General features: G+C 40.7%; 2 protein-coding genes across 3 annotated transcripts in view; one reads left to right on the forward strand and one right to left on the reverse strand.

The window, feature by feature from the left end:
* LOC139473498 (vacuolar protein-sorting-associated protein 25-like) overlaps positions 1–10,893 on the reverse strand; it is a 37,754-nt gene extending 26,861 nt beyond the window's left edge. The window contains exon 1 of the mRNA XM_071256118.1: positions 10,834–10,893. Coding sequence (XP_071112219.1) covers positions 10,834–10,883 — 50 coding nt within the window. The 5' untranslated portion in view covers positions 10,884–10,893. The remainder of the gene's footprint in view (positions 1–10,833) is intronic.
* Positions 10,894–11,076: 183 nt separating this feature from the next.
* The window catches only part of LOC139473481 (NEDD8-conjugating enzyme UBE2F-like), a 38,167-nt gene continuing 29,093 nt past the window's right edge, over positions 11,077–20,150 (forward strand). Inside the window, exons 1-2 of one of the 2 annotated variants that reach the window (XM_071256083.1) lie at positions 11,077–11,148; positions 15,990–16,099. In XM_071256083.1, the coding sequence (XP_071112184.1) occupies positions 15,991–16,099 (109 nt within the window). In that variant the 5' untranslated portion in view covers positions 11,077–11,148; position 15,990. Of the gene's footprint in view, positions 11,242–15,989; positions 16,100–20,150 lie in introns of both variants that reach the window. The other variant, XM_071256082.1, reaches the window with a different exon arrangement.

The following is a 20,150-nucleotide window of genomic DNA, read 5'->3' on the forward strand; positions in this document are numbered from 1 at the left end:
GTCTGAGACCTGCATCACTTCGGGCTTTCATCCCACATTAAGCTGACATGCCACGATATAACTGGAATACTGTTAAAAGCGGCGTTAAACCCAACTCACTCACTACATTACATACTAAACAAACTCCATTGAGTTACATACTAAACAAACTCAATTGAGTTACATTACATACTAAACAAACTCCATTGAGTTACATACTAAACAAACTCAATTGAGTTACATTACATACTAAACAAACTCCATTGAGTTACATACTAAACAAACTCCATTGAGTTACATTACATACTAAACAAACTCCATGGAGTTACATACTAAACAAACTCCATTGAGTTACATTACATACTAAACAAATTCCATTGAGTTACATACTAAACAAACTCCATTGAGTTACATACTAAACAAACTCCATTGAGTTACATTACATACTAAACAAATTCCATTGAGTTACATTACATACTAAACAAACTCCATGGAGTTACATACTAAACAACCAATCAACGACAAATAAACAGGTGTAGGATTATATCAGGAAACACTGAAGACAACAAGAGAGTAGTAATTGTTGTAATATATGCAACTTAGTTGCCTGAGAAATTTGTGTTGTTGCTGTTTTCAGTATATGAAGTGAACATCATTGTTGCAAAACAAATGAGTACATGTATTTGCTGAATGCTAAAGTACAGTCAAGTGTCGTTAATCCGACATCGTTGGTTGCACATGATTGTGTCGGATTAACGAGTATGTCGGATTAACGAAATTAAGTGATTTATGATCGAAAATCGGACATCTTCACGACAGATAATAACCGTGTGTACCTTGTAATAAAATCATTAAAAACGAAATATTTATATTGTTATGTTGTTTATTCATTCATTCCTTGCACATTTATCTGGCTTCAATCTGTAAACTACATTTGTATAGCTTTGTACATACAGGTTTGAATAGCTTTTCCTGTTAATTGTTTAAGTTAATCTCTGCAGCCAGTGCGTGTCAAAACACGGGGTTGTGTACTCGCGGGCAGATGACCACGGATTACGCTGACCACTGTGTCAGATTAACGAGACTGATTAATGAGTGATTTCGGTAATTCGTTGCAAATTAGGTGTGTCGGAGTCAGAGTGCGAGAATGTCGGATTAACGGGACTAAATAGCGCTGAATCAATCGGTTCCCATCATTTGTGTCGCATAAAGCCGAGTGTCGGATTAACGAGTGTTGGATTAACGAGACTTGACTGTACATACATGTTTACTTTAATGGTTTGTTGATTATGCCCCGCCCAAAATAAGTTTTCCAGGGGATGCAGAAACGTGTGTTTCAGTTCCAGAGCATAACTCATACACCATACAATATTTATTCATGAGCCTTGTGCTATTCGGGAATAATGCATCACAATGCTTTGCAGACCATTGTGATGTCATTGGTTACCATGACACCACAATCAAATGACATCATGAATGGCTCTGCTACTGAAGCTGTTAGCAGTCCTTTTTACACTTAAGACACTGCTTAATATATATATTACTGTCTAAAAACTGAAAAAGTTGGAAGAATGATGATGGATGATAAATAAAATCTCACCCACATATCTTTTGATTTCAAATATATCAACTCTCGGCAAGCCTCAGAGTTTTCCCACATTTATCAACTTGTGTTGATATATTCGATATCAAAAGATACTCCGGTGAGATTCTCTATATATAGGACATAAACAATGTTTGATTAATGCACATATTAAAAAGGGCTAGGGATATTAATAACTTTATCTTCTTCTTCAGTTTACCCCCCAATAGTTGATAGTATACAATAACCATATAATGGCAAACCAGTGTTTCATTTACGACCTCAAATATGTAATATTTATTTTGATATTATAGGTCTATTGATATGACATTATTAAATATCAAGCTATGAAACACAGAAAAAGGATCGTAATCAATCTCAGTCATCATATTATACATGCTATCAGAGATCCGAAAATGGTTTCACTGCGGGGATACTTCAATGTTCCTGTGTACCGGTAATAATCCTACCAAACTGGCTCCCACAGGAGATATCGCTTTGGTGAGATCAAGCGCTATCTCCATTGAAGATATCGCTACAATGAAATTGCATCACAATGCTTTGTTGACCAAGCGATATCTCCTCAGGGAGCCAGTTTTGGATGATAAGTATATTTGTTGAACCAAGCCAGCTTGTCTGTTACCATCAGGATTTTCCCATGTCTATTTTTAGTGCAAGGAAACAACTTCCAAGTTAAATACATCTTTGAAGTGACTTGAAAAAAAGAGAGAAAATTGTGACTGATCTTTGTGTGAGTGACGTGTAGATTTAACTAAGTTACTTCAGAGATGATGACAATGCATTGAACATGATGTGGAAAGAAATAAAACTAGGGCATTTACATACGTTTTTAAATTTGTTGAAAGTTGGGACTGACAAATATTTAGAGGGGACTGGTATTGGGAGTTGCCAGTACACTGTGACTGGCAGTTTCATTTTTTTTTTAAATTTTGACCCCGCACTCAGCAATATTCCAGCAGTATGACGGCGGTCTGTAAATAATCGAGTCTGGACCAGAGAATCCAGTGATTGACATCATGAGCATAAATCCACGCAATTGGGATCGATGACATGCATCAAACCAAGTCAGCGAGCCTGACCACCTGATCCCTTTAGGCGCCTCTTATGACAAGCATAGTCGCAAGCATGGTTGGCAGTTTCAAAAGCCAGCAGGAACACTGTACTTCTTTCTTATTAAACTATAACCATTCGGGGTATTTCTAAATAATGACATCCAAGTTGCTTCCACCGTTTTTTTATGTTTGTTTAGGTTGGAAAAATTAATTAACATGCACCCTTTGTAATATCAAAATCTTCATAGATCACGGGTAAGCAATCAGTGTTCAGAAATGTGTATAGATACTGCCTCAAAGTTTATTTACTAGGAGTGTGCAATGCAAGTAAAATCTAAATATTTTTTACATTTGTAATACTAATCCTGCATTATTAATGCTGCTAAGGCAATTTTCTTGACCTAGGAGACAGAGCTGTAAGAGGTCCTGGCTACAGAAATGGTTGCACCTTCCAAGTTGTGTGGCTTCCACCCTCCACAGCTACCCCACGTGACAGTGCTAGTGTGGATATCTGAACTTCGCAGAGAGGTAGCACAGCGATGGGAGGGCACATTAGACATAGTAATGCAGGATAAGTATACAAATGTAACAAATATTTTGTTTTTACCACAAATTTTTTACTTATCCTGCATTACTCCGTAACGCATCTGTATCAGACAGTATGGTGGAGGGTAAATCTCAACAAACGAAACCCTTGCAGGAAGACACAATTGTCAAATGATCGTAAAGCGGAAAAAGCATAAAAAACACTGTGACAGTAGGGCTGGTTCAATAATATAAGAAATGAGGATACGTCCATATACACAAACTTGTAAAATGGAAGACAGCGTAAGCTAAATTCTTACGTACTGTGTTACCAAGTCAAAGCTGACGAAAAAGCTTGAAAAATTCCTCTCACCTGGTGTGTCGTAGACAGTGCTATGGGAGAAGGGAAAGCTGGCTGCGGACAGGTTGAGTTCATTCTTTGTGTCGGGGGTTGGTAACCTGCTGGGCTACAACCAAAGGGCCAAAATTATGAATGTCTTCAATGTTTTCAAGAACCACATCGTGAAGATAACGGCTTGCCAAAATTGTGTTGGATCTCTAAAAGCATCCTTCCATGATTGCACTAATAGAACAGTTGCTGTACAGTGCCATGGTAGAGGCTACCTCCCTGATCTCGTGAGGATTGTTCACTCTTGATGGATCAAGTTTAGCAAACACGTAAGCCTGCAGGATGACTGCGTGTAACCGTAGAGATATGGTGTTGCGACTAACTTTGGTCATGGACGTACAGGATATCGGAATGAATAACCATTTCCGCGAACCATGCTGAGTTTCAGAGCAGCGGATGGAAACTTCTAGTGCAAGCACTGGTCACAAGACGACTTCAATGCCGTTGAGATTGGTGGGATGGTGAAGGAACGATTAGGTTGGCCTGGAAGTTGATTTTTCGCTATAAAAACCCAGCACAGCCCAAGATGTACCACTCCCTGCATACCATGCTCAAAACAGACACAGGTGATGTCAAGGGTGTGTAACTCACTCATCCGCACCACGGTGGCTAAAGACAAGAAAAAAATTGTTTTCTTGGTGAGGTCATAAAATGAGGATGTGTTGAGGCCCTGTGGGGTGAGGTGAAATGGGGTTTAACGTCGCGTCCAAGATTATTGCACTTATATAGCGACGTGCATGTACGTGTGTGTGTTTGTGTGGCTGCTTGTACTAGTCCGGACTGATGCCGATTTATAGTGCTAGCTCACTGAGATACCATGCTGCAGTTTAACATGAATACCCCACTCAGACACAGTTTACTGACTTCGAGCCGACCAGTCCTTGTTTTAGCCCCTTAATGCCGAGCTTCCCCATTTTGGTGTTGAGGGCTGGGCCCGAACATCCCCTGCCAACTTATGGATAGGGTGTCAACCTGAAGGGCTAATGGATCTGGGACTGGGCTGACGTAAACAGGAAGTCGATAGTTTAAGCATGTGGCAAACAAATCCAGGTGAGGAGTATCCCACGTCGAGGTTATCCACTTGAATACTTTGGGGTGGAGAGTCCATTCTGTGGGTACAATCTTGTTTTTCCACGGTAGGTAGTCTGCAAGTATGTTCACTTTGCCCAGTATGTGCCGTGCATCTATCCTGCAACTCACTGAGTCTGCCAAGGCAAATAAAAGCGTAACCTATCTCAGTGAAAGTGCTGATCTTGATGTTGTATGTACGTTACCATCGTGGTGTTGTCTGTAGCTATCAGAGTGTCCTTGATTGCTTGGACAATAGCTCTCATATCCAGACAATTTATGTGTAATTTTTTTGTCTTGGTTTGACCACATTGTGATGTCGTCTAATGTGCACCCCAACCTTCGCTTGATGCGTCTGTATATTCATGGTGTAACGGTGGAGGGTACATGAGAGGGATGCCTGGCATGACATTTGGATGCCGAACCATAGTAGTTCCAATAGCTGGTTGTGAGGGGGTTGTATTGCTTCTACCACTTCGATCAACCAATGGTCGTCTGTAATTTTCAGCGTTTTGGGACAGAGGATCGCCAACTGGTCCCGCGGTAGGCGTTAAGTGAGTGAATTAGCAAGATAAGATGAACTTTGTTAACAGGTATTCGAGGTCCATTCAAATAGCATGGTCGACAGGATTTGGCGGAGAGATTCTTGGAGAGTCACGCCCGCGGTTACCTCTACCTCTGGTATAGGATAGACCACGACCTCTGCTACTTTGGGACTCATGTCTCCCTCGGCTTTGTCTGGAATGGGATGAATTCTTCCCAGTGGAGGCACGAAAAGACTCACATCCCGACATAACTCGTCTGCGCTTAGGCAGATCCGTGTGACTCTGGGTATCGGCCAACTGCTTTTCATGAAGCTAAGATGCCAATGAGATAGTAGATAGTCTGATTGGTGGTGTGTGAAATCTCATCAATCACAGAGGTTAGTCTGCCGTTGAAGAACTGGGGCGCCAATATTGACTGAGACATCAAACTTTGTCTTAGTGGATCTGAGATATTGTGTCTAACCTGTTGAATAAGATGATTTCGTTGAATAAGCAGGAATTGTATGGACATCCACACCTGTGCAGTTTGAAGATCTTCGTGCATCTTCAATTTGTCATCCAGCGCACTATGAATGAAACCAACTTGTTCAAACATTCCTCTCAAGTTTTGTGTCACAAGGTTGGCCAGCAAATTCCTCACAGTTAACAGGGGGAAGTACATGTCTGATGCCTGCTGCAAACCAGTTCTAATGTTGTTTATCATCTGATTATTAACGTTGTCAAATGCTTTGAATTTGTTCATCTAAACATTCATCCTGGTACGAGGGTGTCTAACCACATCAAAATAATCATCATCAATGGTAGGAGATGTGGGGAATGGACAATTGTTAATTTTATAGCATTGTCTCCCTTTGGAATGCTGAAGGCTCTACTGGTAGAGGCGTTTAACTCTGCATTCATTTTTGCAACCACATTTGCAGTGAATGATGGATAAGGAAATGTATGAAACCCTTCACGCTTTTCTACAGGATTTTCATAACCAGCCTGTTCAATAAGCACCGGACCCCCTGTCTCATTGCTTGGTGGCTTGACAGATGGGATTACTTAATGGATTTCATAGATGATATCTCTAAAAGAGTAGTCGTTTGGTTTGAACTTGAGAGTACCATAAGCATCCTCCTGAGAAGCGCCCGTAAAATCCTCTCGGTCGTTCTTGCCACTGGGGTGAGACGTTATCACATGGTGTATGGTAATCTCTCTGCTGCAACTCCTGGCTCAAGCTGCACAAGGAGTTTGCTGTATAACTGTCATAGGTACGAGATACAGCCTAGCTATAGACGCGATTCTCACGTGTGACTGTGGCTGAAGGAGCACACTTTTTGTATAAATGGGAACCTTTAGCACGATTTTCCCCACTATAAGGCGTGTAAGGTTGATATGCCCGTCTGGTGTTTATCTTGTGTTCTCGTGATACATGTTTCTTTTCCCGAGAAGCATGTGGTGAGGTAGGGCTGTAGTGACCACTCTCCCTAGATACAACGCGTCTTTTGTCCTGTGAACTTTCTGACCTGTGACGATGTAAATGGGACTTTTGTTTGCTATCTGAATCATGTGATCTAGATCTTGTCATATCTTCAGAGTAGCATGTTGTTTTAGCTTATTTATATCCTGTGATATAGCTTGGAAACGTTTGTCAAACATTTTGGACATGGTTGTGGTCAATGAATGAGACCATTCACTCATACTCAAGGGGGAGAACAGAATAGATTTGGGTTCACATGTTTCCTTACAACCATGAGTGACCAAACTACCCATAACACCCAGGCATAAAGCTGCGGTCCCAAGACCAGAGCTGGATGCCTGTTCCTTAGTTTGGGGTGGGTGGGTCTAGTAACGTGATTTTCCCTCAACAGGAAAAACTGGGTTCTCTTTATACATCAACCTTTTGGTGCCCGTGTGTTTCTCTGAGGAAGTCAGTTTACCAGAGAGAGAACACTTTTCCACATTTGATTTAGATTTAGTTCTGGTTTGGGGAGAGATTGATGTAGACTTTTTGTCCGATGATCTAGTCTTCCGCCTGGAGTAAGACTTAGGACAATTTAGGGCTTTAGAGGGCTTGTCAAATTTTTCCCTTGATAAGTCTCTGCAGTATGTGCATCTTGATCTTGGAGTGCACATGCTCTTTCTACAAGTACTACATCTAGGGTGAGGGTCCCCGATCGCTTAATCAATTCCGCAGCCTGAGCAGACTCCTGATGACGGTAGTGGGGAGGCATCCATACCCCACAATATGTAAACTAAATCTACTGACTTACGTCAACGATCTTGCTTCTTATACCACTGCAAGATTTGACTGTCGTAGGTCATCTGCTGCAAAACTTGATGATCATAGGTTGTCTGCTATAATCCAATGACGATAGTAGGTTGACTGTTGTAATCTTTTAGATCTTGTACTAGCTGTGAATTATTAACCAATACATGTTTGGATTGATGAGCAAAACGTTTTGCTTTTTGATCCAACACTCACTTGAAAGAAGTGATGTTTTCCTGCCTTGTGCATGCGCAGATGCAGTTTGACAAAGGATAGGTTTTACCTCAAAACTATGGGATAATTGGTAGTGAACATGGTGAAGAGGACGTCTGTTGAAAAAAATCTAAAGATTTTATAGTGTGATTATTGCCAAAATGGGAATTTATGGCTATGATGTAATAGAGGTAAGGTATTCGCAGGAATTATGGTCTTCACACATTGTAGCCATGTCGGGAATCAAACCCAGGTCTTCGGCGTGACGAGTGAACGCTTTAACCACTAGGCTACCCGACCGCCCCCATGCAGATGAAACGTGCCTGATGTTGGGTGAGGTACTTTGCTGTGAGGGTGGATGAGTAGATTGGACCACTCTGGGAGGGGTAGTGGATTGTCTTCTGCAAGGTTTTTGAGATCAATGAACCACAATCTCGCCGGTCACCAAGGTGAGACCAAAGTCAGAGCAAGGCTCTTTGTTTCTTTGATCTTTTGTATCACCCTGGCAAATAGTACAGGTGGCAGAAAAGAATACGCTTTTAGCCCTTCCCAGGGGATACTGAACATGTCCACCGCCCAAGCCTGCGGATCCGGGAGCAGGAGTGTAAAAGCTTGGTGTCAACGCTGGGGCATGTACAATCTCTACAGCTCTTTACTTCAACAATATGTCTTTGTTGGATTTTAGAAGCAGATGTTGCTTGCTTGAATAAGTTCAGGGTGGAGGAGTTGTGGTAAACGGTGGAGCTACCTATAAGTTAAGGCGGTGGCCGTAAGAGCAGTACGTTGAGTATGAAGATGTCCTTCAGTACGGCCCATTCTGCAAGAATAGGCTCAGTCTCCTACCTACAGGGGTGTTGACAATTGGGACAACTGGGAGTTGGAGTTCCCAGTCGTGATTGTCCAACACCTCTTATCACTGCCCTTGCCCTCGAATTTACCACTGAATTCTGGGAATGATAAGAGCCTTATAGCTTGCCTCTCATACGTCCTTTACTCCGAAAGGAATCCTGGTCCTGGTCCTTGAGGGACGAGTGTCTCGGTTTATAATTGCCCAACCTTCCCAAGCGCTGGGAGAAAATTACCTTGAGCATGATCTCATCCCGAGTGTAATTGGAGACCTCAGCTTGTGTTTCCGTGACTTGGTCATTGAACAGAACACTAGCTAACCATGGCTGACAGAGGAGCCTGCGCTTCAACTCCAAATCCTAGTTGGAGAGCCCTAAGTGACCAAGCCTGCCATAACGGGTGATCCCCGCTAAGGTAGCTCAGAGGTGGTTCCTAATGTGGTCGATCTGACATTATTGTTTGTCAACCTCAGTCTGAATAAAGTCTATTCAGTTTGGGTTAACCTCAGATAAATCCTCCTCCATCACACGAATTGTGGACGCGAGTGTAGATAAAGGTTTTAGTACACGCCTGATTTCAGACACAATGTAGGTGAATCTGGTATCTGGTACTTTCAGCGTGGTTGGTCTCGAAGAGCCAGTCATTCTCTGTAAGTCCTCATCCAAAGCATGTGCCTGATCTGCTACAGCAAAGGCATGGATAGGAAAATCATTCTTCCTGAATTTTGGCACTTTGAATGATGGCGCAAGCATAAGCCTTGTAAAATCTAGAGCCCTAACCATATCCTTGAGCACAGGATCCACTGGTATCGAAATGGGCTGTGACCAAATGGTATCCCTCTTATCAACCGCATTACCTGGGGAGGGCACAACTGCTACCCACTCAGGCATTTGTGATAGGCTAAGGTGAGTATTCCATTCAACAGAGGACTCTCAATCCTCGCAGCCTGATACGTCCTATGAATCTGAATGGTGGTGACATGTTCTCTTCGTAGGTGGGCAACTTCTACTATTGTGTGTAGCTCTTGCTCTATCAGAGTGCAGTGAAGAGGCGCCTGGTGACAGTGAGCCATGTGATGACATCTGTGTGACGATTTAAAAGGAAATCCATTTATCGTCATTGTAAAGAGAGTGTTGAAGGTCTATGAGTTAATGCAATAGCCTTTGCTGCTCTGGTCAATAACCTTTAGCACTGAGGGACCCATGTAGATGTGCCAAGCGTGTAGACAAAACTTGTCTTGGAGGTGGGTGTGGCAAATGACTGGGAGGGTGCATCAGCAGGGGCGGGGCCACCCCGGGAGTTTCGAGAGGGTCGCAATCTGCGAGGTCTCGAAGGTCCATGAACCAATTCCTAGCCGACCACCAAGGCGCGTTCAAAAGCAGAGATAGATTCTCTGTGTGTTTGATCATTTTTAGGACCATGGTAAGCAGTACAGGTTGAGGAAGAGCATATGCTTTTAGGCCTATCTAGGGAACGCTGAAGGCAGGGACCACCCAGGCCAGAGGATCCGGAAGCAGGGATATGTAGGTTCAGAGTTGGTGATTCTGGCTGGTGGCAAATGTTGGTTTTGGTTTTTATCAACGGTGCACCATACATTCTGCATGTGAAACATCATCGGTGACGTAGGATGCATCTCCCAAATATTGGCCACTGCTGCAATGGTGGCAAGCGACAGCTAAATTTGAAGAGTGCAGTCAATAAAATGTGAGTGAATATGCTTTGAAAGATATTTGTTGACATAAACAGAAAATGAAATGATTTTATTAGAACGCATATGATTTTACTGCGTACTGGTCGTACATTGCGAAAACAGGTGAAAATGGGATATAAATAAAAAATAAATGAACTAATAATGAACAAAGCGCATTAATTTTCTTATCGTTATTTAAAATATGAGGTGCCGTTGTCGCACAACAGTAGGTAGCAATTTTCGACCGATGACATTTTACTGAGGTGCCGATTTAGCCTCCACCTGCCTGTAGTGTAAGTGATAGTCAATTATTCTGTTGCATATATATATTTACAAGACTGCAATAACCGGACACATCTACATTTCCAACAGCATACTCTACACCACAACATGCACCACAGTAACGTTTCAAACATACGAAAAAATCGGAGGGAATTTGTATTGCCACAGGTAGTCGAACTCCACCTGCCTGTAGTGTAAGTGATAGTCAATTATTCTGCATTTCACAAATGACCGAAAATTGGACAAAACATTTACCTAATGGCTGTCAAAGCATATATATATTTACAAGACTGCAATAACCGGACACATCTACATTTCCAACAGCATACTCTACACCACAACATGCACCACAGTAACGTTTCATACATACGAAAAAAACGGAGGGAATTTGTATTGCCACGGGTAGTCGAACTCTGCCATTTCCGTGTTGTGTCCCTTCTGACATCAACAATACTTTTCGATAGATTGGCTGTGTGAAACAAAAGCTAATTTTGTAACATGGTTTAAGTAAATCGAAATTTGAAGCCTACATTATATAAGGTGTATTTCAGTTTGTAATGTTGTTTTCTTTATTATTACATTATGGGGGACATTCACTCAAACTTCCGGTTCCGGTAGGAAATATGTTTGCGTTCTGACATTATCGTCGACTTCATAACGCCATATATTCGTGTTTATGAAGAAGGTATACTGTTGTTTGGGGAAGTTGAAACTTGTCGAAATGGGATTTTGGAAGAACTAAGTGGTATCCATATATTACTGTCTGTTCATGTGAAATGTGAGCATTATTTTCCATCGAACTGATATTGATCATATTGCTGACACAGTCACAAAGCTATGTAATCGTATTTGTGATGTAGTTTCAAACAGTTTATCGATGACCTGAATATCAGACAGACTACACGTCCGTTCGGACGCGCAACATAGGGTTCATCAACTGGAAATGCTTTGAGCACCAGAAAATAATAACATTTTTTGTTCTTAGGAAAAGCTCTTTGGGGCACTGATCTACAGCATTTTACCAAGACTGGTTGTTGCCTTTGTTATTGTTTTTTTCCTGTGAGTAACCTGATGATATCCCCAAAATCTCAACTAGTTCGCGATCTGTGCTGCGCCTTCATTAAGCACAGTTTTCGCTTTTATTGATAGTATTAGAGTGTATCGTCACATTGATCAGCGAAATGAAATACAGATTTGTCTTGGAAATAATAAGGAAATGTAGGTATCTTTGTGGGGGGTAGCAACGGTAATGGTGCCAAAGTCACTTGCTTTTATTGTGTGATTTTCGTTTACTTTATTTTGACTAGTAACACAAAGTAAATATTTCGCCAGAACATTGCTTTTTGTATTGTGTGCTATGTTATAGTGAATGTGTAAAATGACTAAAATATATTAAACACCTGAATATCTTGACTGAAACATTTGCCCATTTGATTTATTATGATAATGAATTCCAAACATTTTTATGTCACCCATTGACTGAAAATGATAGATTTAAACATGTTAAAGAAAACAAAAGTCAAAGTACATTTGTATATTTTTATAATTCTAATCCTAGCATAATTAGTCTTTTGTGATGTTTGAATGGAGGAGGTGAAATTGCAAACAGCCATACGTGTTGTTAGAATGATTTGACGGTTGGGGATTAAAAGTAGTGATGTCATGGGAGAAATGACGTATGTTGTAAGAGGTGAATGTTTGTAAACAAATGGTAAATAGGGATATTTACTTGTAGTTATTATGTGGAGCTGACCATAAATCGATTTAGCTAAATAATGCTAAATCATATTAAAAAAATGGACAGATTTTTCAATCAGTTTGTAAAATGAAATATTTGAACAGTTTATAAATTACCCGAGTGAATCACATTTTACACATTGACTATGACATATACATGCCTACAAATGAAAAAAGGCTTGTGAAAACAACAAGTTAGTGTTGTCTGTCTCGCATCAAAGAAATTCTCAGGAAAACATAGAGGAACAAGAATGAATCTGTTCAATGCTACAGCAAATGATTGAAAACAAAATGAAAATATAGTAATTACAACTGAGCAAAGTTATATGTATAATATTAGGCAGTTACGTTGTGCAAGGAATGTATCCAAAAATATCCACATAAAGGATAATAACCCATTCATCTGCAGCTGTACTTAGAAACTTGTTTGATGTCACTTGATGTTGTAACAATTTAATATTTAAAAATAGATGGAGAGTTTGGGAATATTATAACTTGTCTCATCAACTGATCATGTAAGTTTGTTTCAGGCGTTTCACATTGGTGTCAAGTCTCATTGGTCAGCTGAGATAGCACATGTGACAATTATTTTCATGATGTCCACGGTTCTTTAAAATACTCCATTGAGATAGGTAACCATCATCATTCAACGTAATCAGCTAATGCTTAGAACAAAGTATGTTGTTTTTAACATAGGCACTTCGGACCCAGATATGGGTGTATTCCATCTGGATTAGTAAGCCTACACATACAGTAAACTACGGTTATTACGAACTCAGAGGGACCAGTAATTATTGTTTCTTTATATCTGTCATTTGTTATACACATTTCAACCATCATCCTCATCGTTAATTAAGGATGTAATTTGAGGACAAGGTGTCAGTACTTGAGTAAATCAATTGCCTTCAATTGTTTATTGCCACTTTGAACAGCCGCACGTTTTGATAGGCAGCTCAATCTAACATTATTGTTGCAGAGTCCACATGGGACCACAGAGAGAATTCACAATATCTGTTATTTCGTTATAAGCGTGTTCGTTATATCCATCAATTTTATATGATAAAATATACAGCAAATGTCCAGGACCAAACAAACAGTTTGTTATGTCAGTCAGTTCATTATAAGAAGTGTTTATTATAAACGTACCGGTAGTTTACTGTACATGTAAACACTTCCTTTTGACAAATCCACTGTGTGAGATAACAGTGATTACTGTAAATCACATCAAACAACACAGTTTATATGTTTATTTTGATGACTGGCATTAAGGAAGTTCAAAAGCAATAAAATAATTGTACCAACAACAGTTGACTGATTGTTATGCGGAGAAGATGTCAACAAACTTGAAGGCAGATGACAAGACAAAGGCTGTTTATCTAAAGAGTGTGATGAAGCCTATCAGTGTGCGTTGGGTCGTGTCGGCCTTTGATGAAGTATTTCGTGGGTGGCCTCTGTCTGGACTGCTGGAGTGGTCAATGATGCCTAGTTTGACACAAGTGGGTAGAATTCTTGACCCCAGAAGTGATAACTCACTGGATGCCTATTGTGTAATTCCTATTCTTTGAATGACATTGTTATACACTTGTTACAACTGCTCAGTAAACTGTCTTTGTGTTTATATTCAAGTTGGTGCAGTGAAGCCGTCTTATTGTTGATAGTCATTTTGGAGACATAAATGTGGAGTTTCATTAATGAGAACAAAGAACACTCACATTTTTTGCATTTAATTCACGCTCGTATTAATTTCAAGATTTACAGTTATAAATCAATCAATAAATTTTGGTTGATGGATGTTTTTTATAACTCAACTGATCATTCCTCTCTTGCTGCACTGTCATGTACATATTACATAACATACAAATTTCACCCCACTTCTAACCTGGATTTAGATTGAATAATTATCCCAGACATAAGAAATGCCAAATGGGAACCTTTGTCAGGTAATCTGAGTGGTGCTACCACTAATTATACCTGTATTATATTCATTAACTAAGCATCAAGTGAATGACGACAAATACACAGATGTGTAAGGTTATACCCGGAAACATGAATGAGAACAAGGGAGTAGCAATCATATTATCCACACAAATCTGAAATCCGAAAACGCTCTCACTACAGGGTTACTGTTTTTAATTGAAATAAAACCATCGGGGGCATTCCCAAATAAAGACATCTGATGAGCTTCTATTGTTCTTTTGTCTGTTTAAGTGGATGAAATTGGTTGATATGTGCCCTAAATAATATCGAAAGCTTCATAGATGATTGGTAACCAATCAGTGTTATGAAAATGCTTAGAGATGTTGCCTCAAAGAGTATTTACGCTGTCCTTACAGATTGTATCCCAGTCTCTTGTCATGTCAGTTAAGTTAGCCAGCAAATCAAGTCACTGTTGCAGTTGTTAAACTTGTAGTAGTATATCTATATATAATGCAAACCAATAAGTAAAGTGCCCTGAAAGGCTTTCAACAGGTCGCTTCTTATTTGAGACTAAGTGTATTTGTTTGCAAACAAGTGAAAATGGCTTCAGAAAAATTTGGAAACCAATACTAAGGAAGTAATATGTACATTCCTAGCATACTTCAATCTAGCCAAAATGGCTGAAGGTATCTAGCATACCTCAATGTAGTCAAAATGGTTGAAGGTATCTAGCATACCTCAATGTAGTCAAAATGGTTGAAGGTATCTAGCATACCTCAATGTAGTCAAAATGGTTGAAGGTATCTAGATTACCTCAATGTAGTCAAAATGGTTAAGGTCACTGGCATACTTCAAACTAACCAAAATTGTTGTAGGTATGTGGCATACCTCAATCTGGCCGAAAGCCCAAATTGTTGTAGGTATCTGGCATACCTCAATCTGTCCGAAAGTCAAAATTGTTGAAGGTGTCTGGCATACTTCAGTCTCATTAGTCCATCCAAAGTATAACTCCCTAATTCCCACCCTGTTTCGGCAAGGGTGGAAACTGGACTGTTATAGTCAATTAACTCCCTTGCCTGGGAAAGGTGTGTCTGATTCATGACCTTGTGAACATGCTGATCGGGTTGCTAGTGAGCTGTTCCCACTTTGGATAAGAAGAATATGCCTGTGTGATCTATGTTTGTCACAGGAAGTGAACTGATGCTTGTGCTATTGACTGCTGTTTTGTCTGGTCCAGTCTGCAATATACGGGTTGCTGGGATGTACCTTTAGTACTGCTACCTTCCATGCAAAACATGCTGTTTGTTTTGTAGTTTGACATGACATTATCACTTGCATGAATGTCTTAGTACTCTTATCATTGCTTACATGAGCACAACTGCCCTTTGGTGTCATTGTAGAGCATCTGCCCGGGGAGTGGAAGGTTCAGGATTCAACTCTGGTCCATGTCATACCAAAAGACCTTAAAAGATTGTACTTGTTGTTACCCTGCCTGGTGCTTGGCATTAAACAGGCTAAAACAAGGACTGGTCAGCTCGTAGTCAGTATACTGTGTCCAAGTGGGGTATTCATGTTAAACAATGGCTTAGCACTATAAACTTGGCACTAGTGCGGACTAGTGGCAGCCACACACACTCGTGCATTCACGTTGCTATGTATGTGCAATAATCTTGGACGCAACGTTAAACCTCATTTCGCCTTCCATTAGATTAGCACACTTTTCTAAATAATCTTTATGCTAGAACTAGAATTTTGAAGAATTTTAACAAGATTTGTGCTGGGATTTTCAGTATCCCAACTATTGAAATTATTGCAACGCCAGTGGTGTTGATGTGTACATGATGTTAATAATAAGGTGTCCTTTATTTCCAGCATGATCACTTTATCTAAAAAACTGAAGCAGCAGAGTCAGGCTAAGAAAGATGCAGCTGAAGCCGAGATACCCAGAAGGGTGTCAGTCCGAGACAAACTACTAGTCAAAGGTGAGGGTAGCCCCATCATGCTTTCACAACTGCTGCCATCTAAGGCTGGATCAACTCATCAAAATAACAAGTAAAGTGAAGGACCTGGAGAGTAGAATCCATTATCAATCTGCGGGTGTGCTGTTAAAATAGTACCATTTGTGTTTTTGATATGGTTGTTTCTGTACACATGAGGGAATGTATGTTATCCATCAACATCAACAGCATTGGAAATTAACTTAAAATAGGTGCTAGCTTAAAGGACAGGTGTGTTGTAACTATTATTGGTTCAGGTGAAAATAGACTAACCCAGGAACCTGCAATGAGAAAAGTGAAAAAACCCACGATATTTCATGTGTAATGTAGTGCAGGCCCATCTTTCAGCACTAGCCAACTCAATATGTTTGCTGGCTGTCTCTCTATCTACTATCATTTCCCCTACCTGTGCACTATCTAGGACAAGAACAGTAGCCATACTAGGGAGTGATTTGAATAATTTGTCGAGTGGCCCGTTTTTGTACATCATGGATCCTAGCCTATTGTGTCTGAGAGCCACAAGGTTGTAGATTGGGCTGCTGAAATAAACTGACGGAGTCCTTGTGGAATTGACAGATGAAGTTCATGTGGGACTTAACTCGGCATCTTGGAAATGTCTATTAATCATGAAATCACAATTTTGGCAATTATCACGCTATAAAATCTTTAGATTTTTCAACAAAAATAATTCTACATCGTTTTCTCCCAAAACCAAAAAAACTAAATCAAAATCAAATTTAGAGAAGTATTATCTCTCAGGTAAACTGACTTCCTCAGAGAAACACACGGACACCAAAAGGTTGATGTATGAAGAGAACAAGTTTTTTCTGTTGAGGGAAAATCACGTTACTAGACCCACCCACCCCAAACTAAGGAACAGGCATCCAGCTCTGGTCTTGGGACCAGCCTTATGCCTGGGTGTTATGGGTAGTTTGGTCACTCATGGTTTTAAGGAAACATGTGAACCCAAATCTATTCTGTTCTCCCCCTTGAGTATGAGTGAATGGTCTCATTCATTGACCACAACCATGTCCAAAATGTTTGACAAACGTTTCCAAGCTATATCACAGGATATAAATAAGCTAAAACAACATGCAAATCTATGACCAGATCTAGATCACATGATTCAGATTGTAATAGAAAGTCCCATTTACATACACGTCACAGGTCAGAAGGTTCATAGGACAAAAGATGCGTTGTATCTAGGTAGAGTATTCACCATAGCCCTACCTTACCCCTTGCATCTCGGGAAAGGAAACATGTACCATGTGAGTCTCACGAAAATACACACTATTCTTCCAGCCAGGCATATCAACCTTACCCGCCAAAGATTGAGGTAAATCATGCTAAAGATCCCCAGTACAAAAAGTGTGCTCCCTCAGCCACAGTTTCATGTGATAACCTTGTCAATAGCTCAGACAATTTTAAATGACCTAGCTATTACAGTTATACAGCACAATCCTCGTGCAGTTCGAGCCAAGGGTTGCAGCAGAGAGGAAAGCATGCACCACGTGATACCGAGTGTCAAGAGGCTGGGGGGTATACTACCCAGAGGATTTTATGGGCCCTTCTCATGATGAATACAGTATACTCATGTTTAAACCTAACGACTACACATTTAAAGATATCATTTATGAAATCTATCAGTTGATCCCAACTGTCAAACCACCAAGCAATGAGGTAGATGATCCGGTGCTTATTGAATGGGAGGGTTTTGGAAATCCTGTAGAAAAGAGGGAAGGTTTTCATACATTACCTTATCGTCATTCACTGAAAATGTGGTCACTAAAATAAATGCGAAAATAAACGCTTCTACCAGCAGAAGTTTCAGCATACCCTACCGCCATAATGGGAGACAATGCTATAAAACACACAATTTTCCGTTCTCCACATCTCCTACCATTGATGAGGAATATTTGGATCTGGTCAGACACCCAAATATGAGGATGAATGTCGAGATGAACAAATTCAAAGAATTTGACAATGTCAGTAAGCAGATGATAAACATTAGCACGTACATGAACTGGTTTGCTGCAAGCATCAGATAGGGATTTGCTGGCCAACCTTGTGACACTAAAGTTGAAAGAACTTGAAACAAGTTGGATTCATTCATAGCGCGCTGGACAGCATTCTGAAGATGCACGAAGATCTTCAAACTGCACAGGTATGGATGTCCACACAATTCCTGCTTACTCAAAAGGTTGGACACAATATCTCAGATCCACTAAGACAAAGTTTGATGTCTCAGTCAATATTGGCGCCCCAGTTCTTCAACGGCAGACTCACCTCTGTGATTGATGAGATTTCACACACCACAAATCAGAGATTCCAAACTCTACTATCTCATTGGCATCTTAGCTTCATGAAAAGCAGTTGGCCGATACCCAGAGTCACACGGATCCGCCTTGCTATGTTAGTAGACCTCGATTACCGAATACCAAAATTCATCTTAAAGCCTACTGCAGGAGCAGTCGGCAGTTATCTGTCACTATACGTCAATTACGGACGACCATTGGCTGATCGAAGTGGTAAAAAGAGGGTACAAACTCCTTTTCCAACAGTGTCCGGAGCTTGTAGTCCACCCCAAAGGACGACGTTTTCAAGTTAGTGGCCACGAGTTTGGCTATATGAGAACTACTAGACAAAGGGGCCATCAGAATCCTCCAAAAGTCAGACACTACAAATGGTTTTTACTTTCCAATTTTTCTGGTCCCCCCAAAAGAACTCTACAAAGGTGTGCATGATAATAGACCTAAAGGTACTCAACAGAGACTACCCCCAAAGTTTCAAATGGTATCAGTCAAAAGGTTGTGCCTATTCGCCCAAGTTGTAGATCCTGCCTACACTTTGCAGTAAACGGTCTCAGGTTCGAATTCAACCTGCTACCATTCGGAATATCAAAAGCGCCATGGCTTTTTACACGGATTATCACCTCCATCATCGGCTTTGCTCATCTAAATCTTGTAAGACTCCATGGAAGTTGTCTATATAGCCATATAGACAACTTCCTCTCAGCCGATCAAGATATAGCAGAGTACAATATTTGTTATTCAACTCCTATCTCTTATGGGTTTCCTGGTACATCCTGTCAAGTTGGAATTAATACCAACCCCAGACATAGTGTACATAGGGGTGAGGTTTCAACTTTTAAAAGGAATTCTATAACACCCAGAGGAGAGATATCTAAGAGCTATAGAGAGGATCCAGAGTGCCCTTGACCTTACCCAGCAGGTCACATCGTGGTGGATGTCTTGCCAAGATCTTACTTACAGAGGCAGACTTCAGTTACGTCCACTACAAGCGTGGATGAACACCACCAGAGTTATGGGACTGGAAGACAAATACAACACCCTCACAGCCAGCTATCGGAACTACGATGGTGGTTTCTTCGTCAAAATGTCATGCCAGGCATTCCTCTCATGTTCCCCCCACTGTTACATCATCTATATACAGACGCATCAGGCGAAGGGTGGGGTGCGCATGTGGATGAAGTCACAATCCAAGGAATTTGGTCAAATCAGGAAAAAAAGTTACACATAAACTGTCTGGAAATGAGAGCCATTATCAAAGCAATCAAGCTAAGGTCTCATCTACTACACCACTCGTCAGTACTGATAGCTACAGACAACATCAAGGGGGCACAAGATCAGCACTTTTGTTGAGGGAGGTTATGCTTTTATTTGCCTTGGCAGATTCAGTGAGTTGCAGGATAGAAGCACGGCACATACTGGGCAAAGTGAACATACTTGCAGACTTCCTATCACGGAGACACAAGATTGTACTCACAGAATGGACTCTCCTTCCTGAGGTATTCAAATGGATCACCTCAAAGTGGGATACCCCTTATCTAGATCTGTTTGCCACATGCCTTAACCATCAATTTCCCGTTTACATCAGCCCAGTCCCAGATCCATTAGCCCTCCAGGTCGACACCCTATCCATAAGTTGGCAGGGGATGTTTGCCTACGCCTTCCCTCCTTGGTCTCTCCTGGACAGAGTATTAAGGATGATCGAGGACACAGATTGTCATAATTCT

The sequence above is a fragment of the Haliotis cracherodii genome, unplaced genomic scaffold (genome assembly GCF_022045235.1).
Source record: "Haliotis cracherodii isolate W230 unplaced genomic scaffold, xgHalCrac1.p SCAF_29, whole genome shotgun sequence".
Taxonomy (NCBI): domain Eukaryota; kingdom Metazoa; phylum Mollusca; class Gastropoda; order Lepetellida; family Haliotidae; genus Haliotis; species Haliotis cracherodii.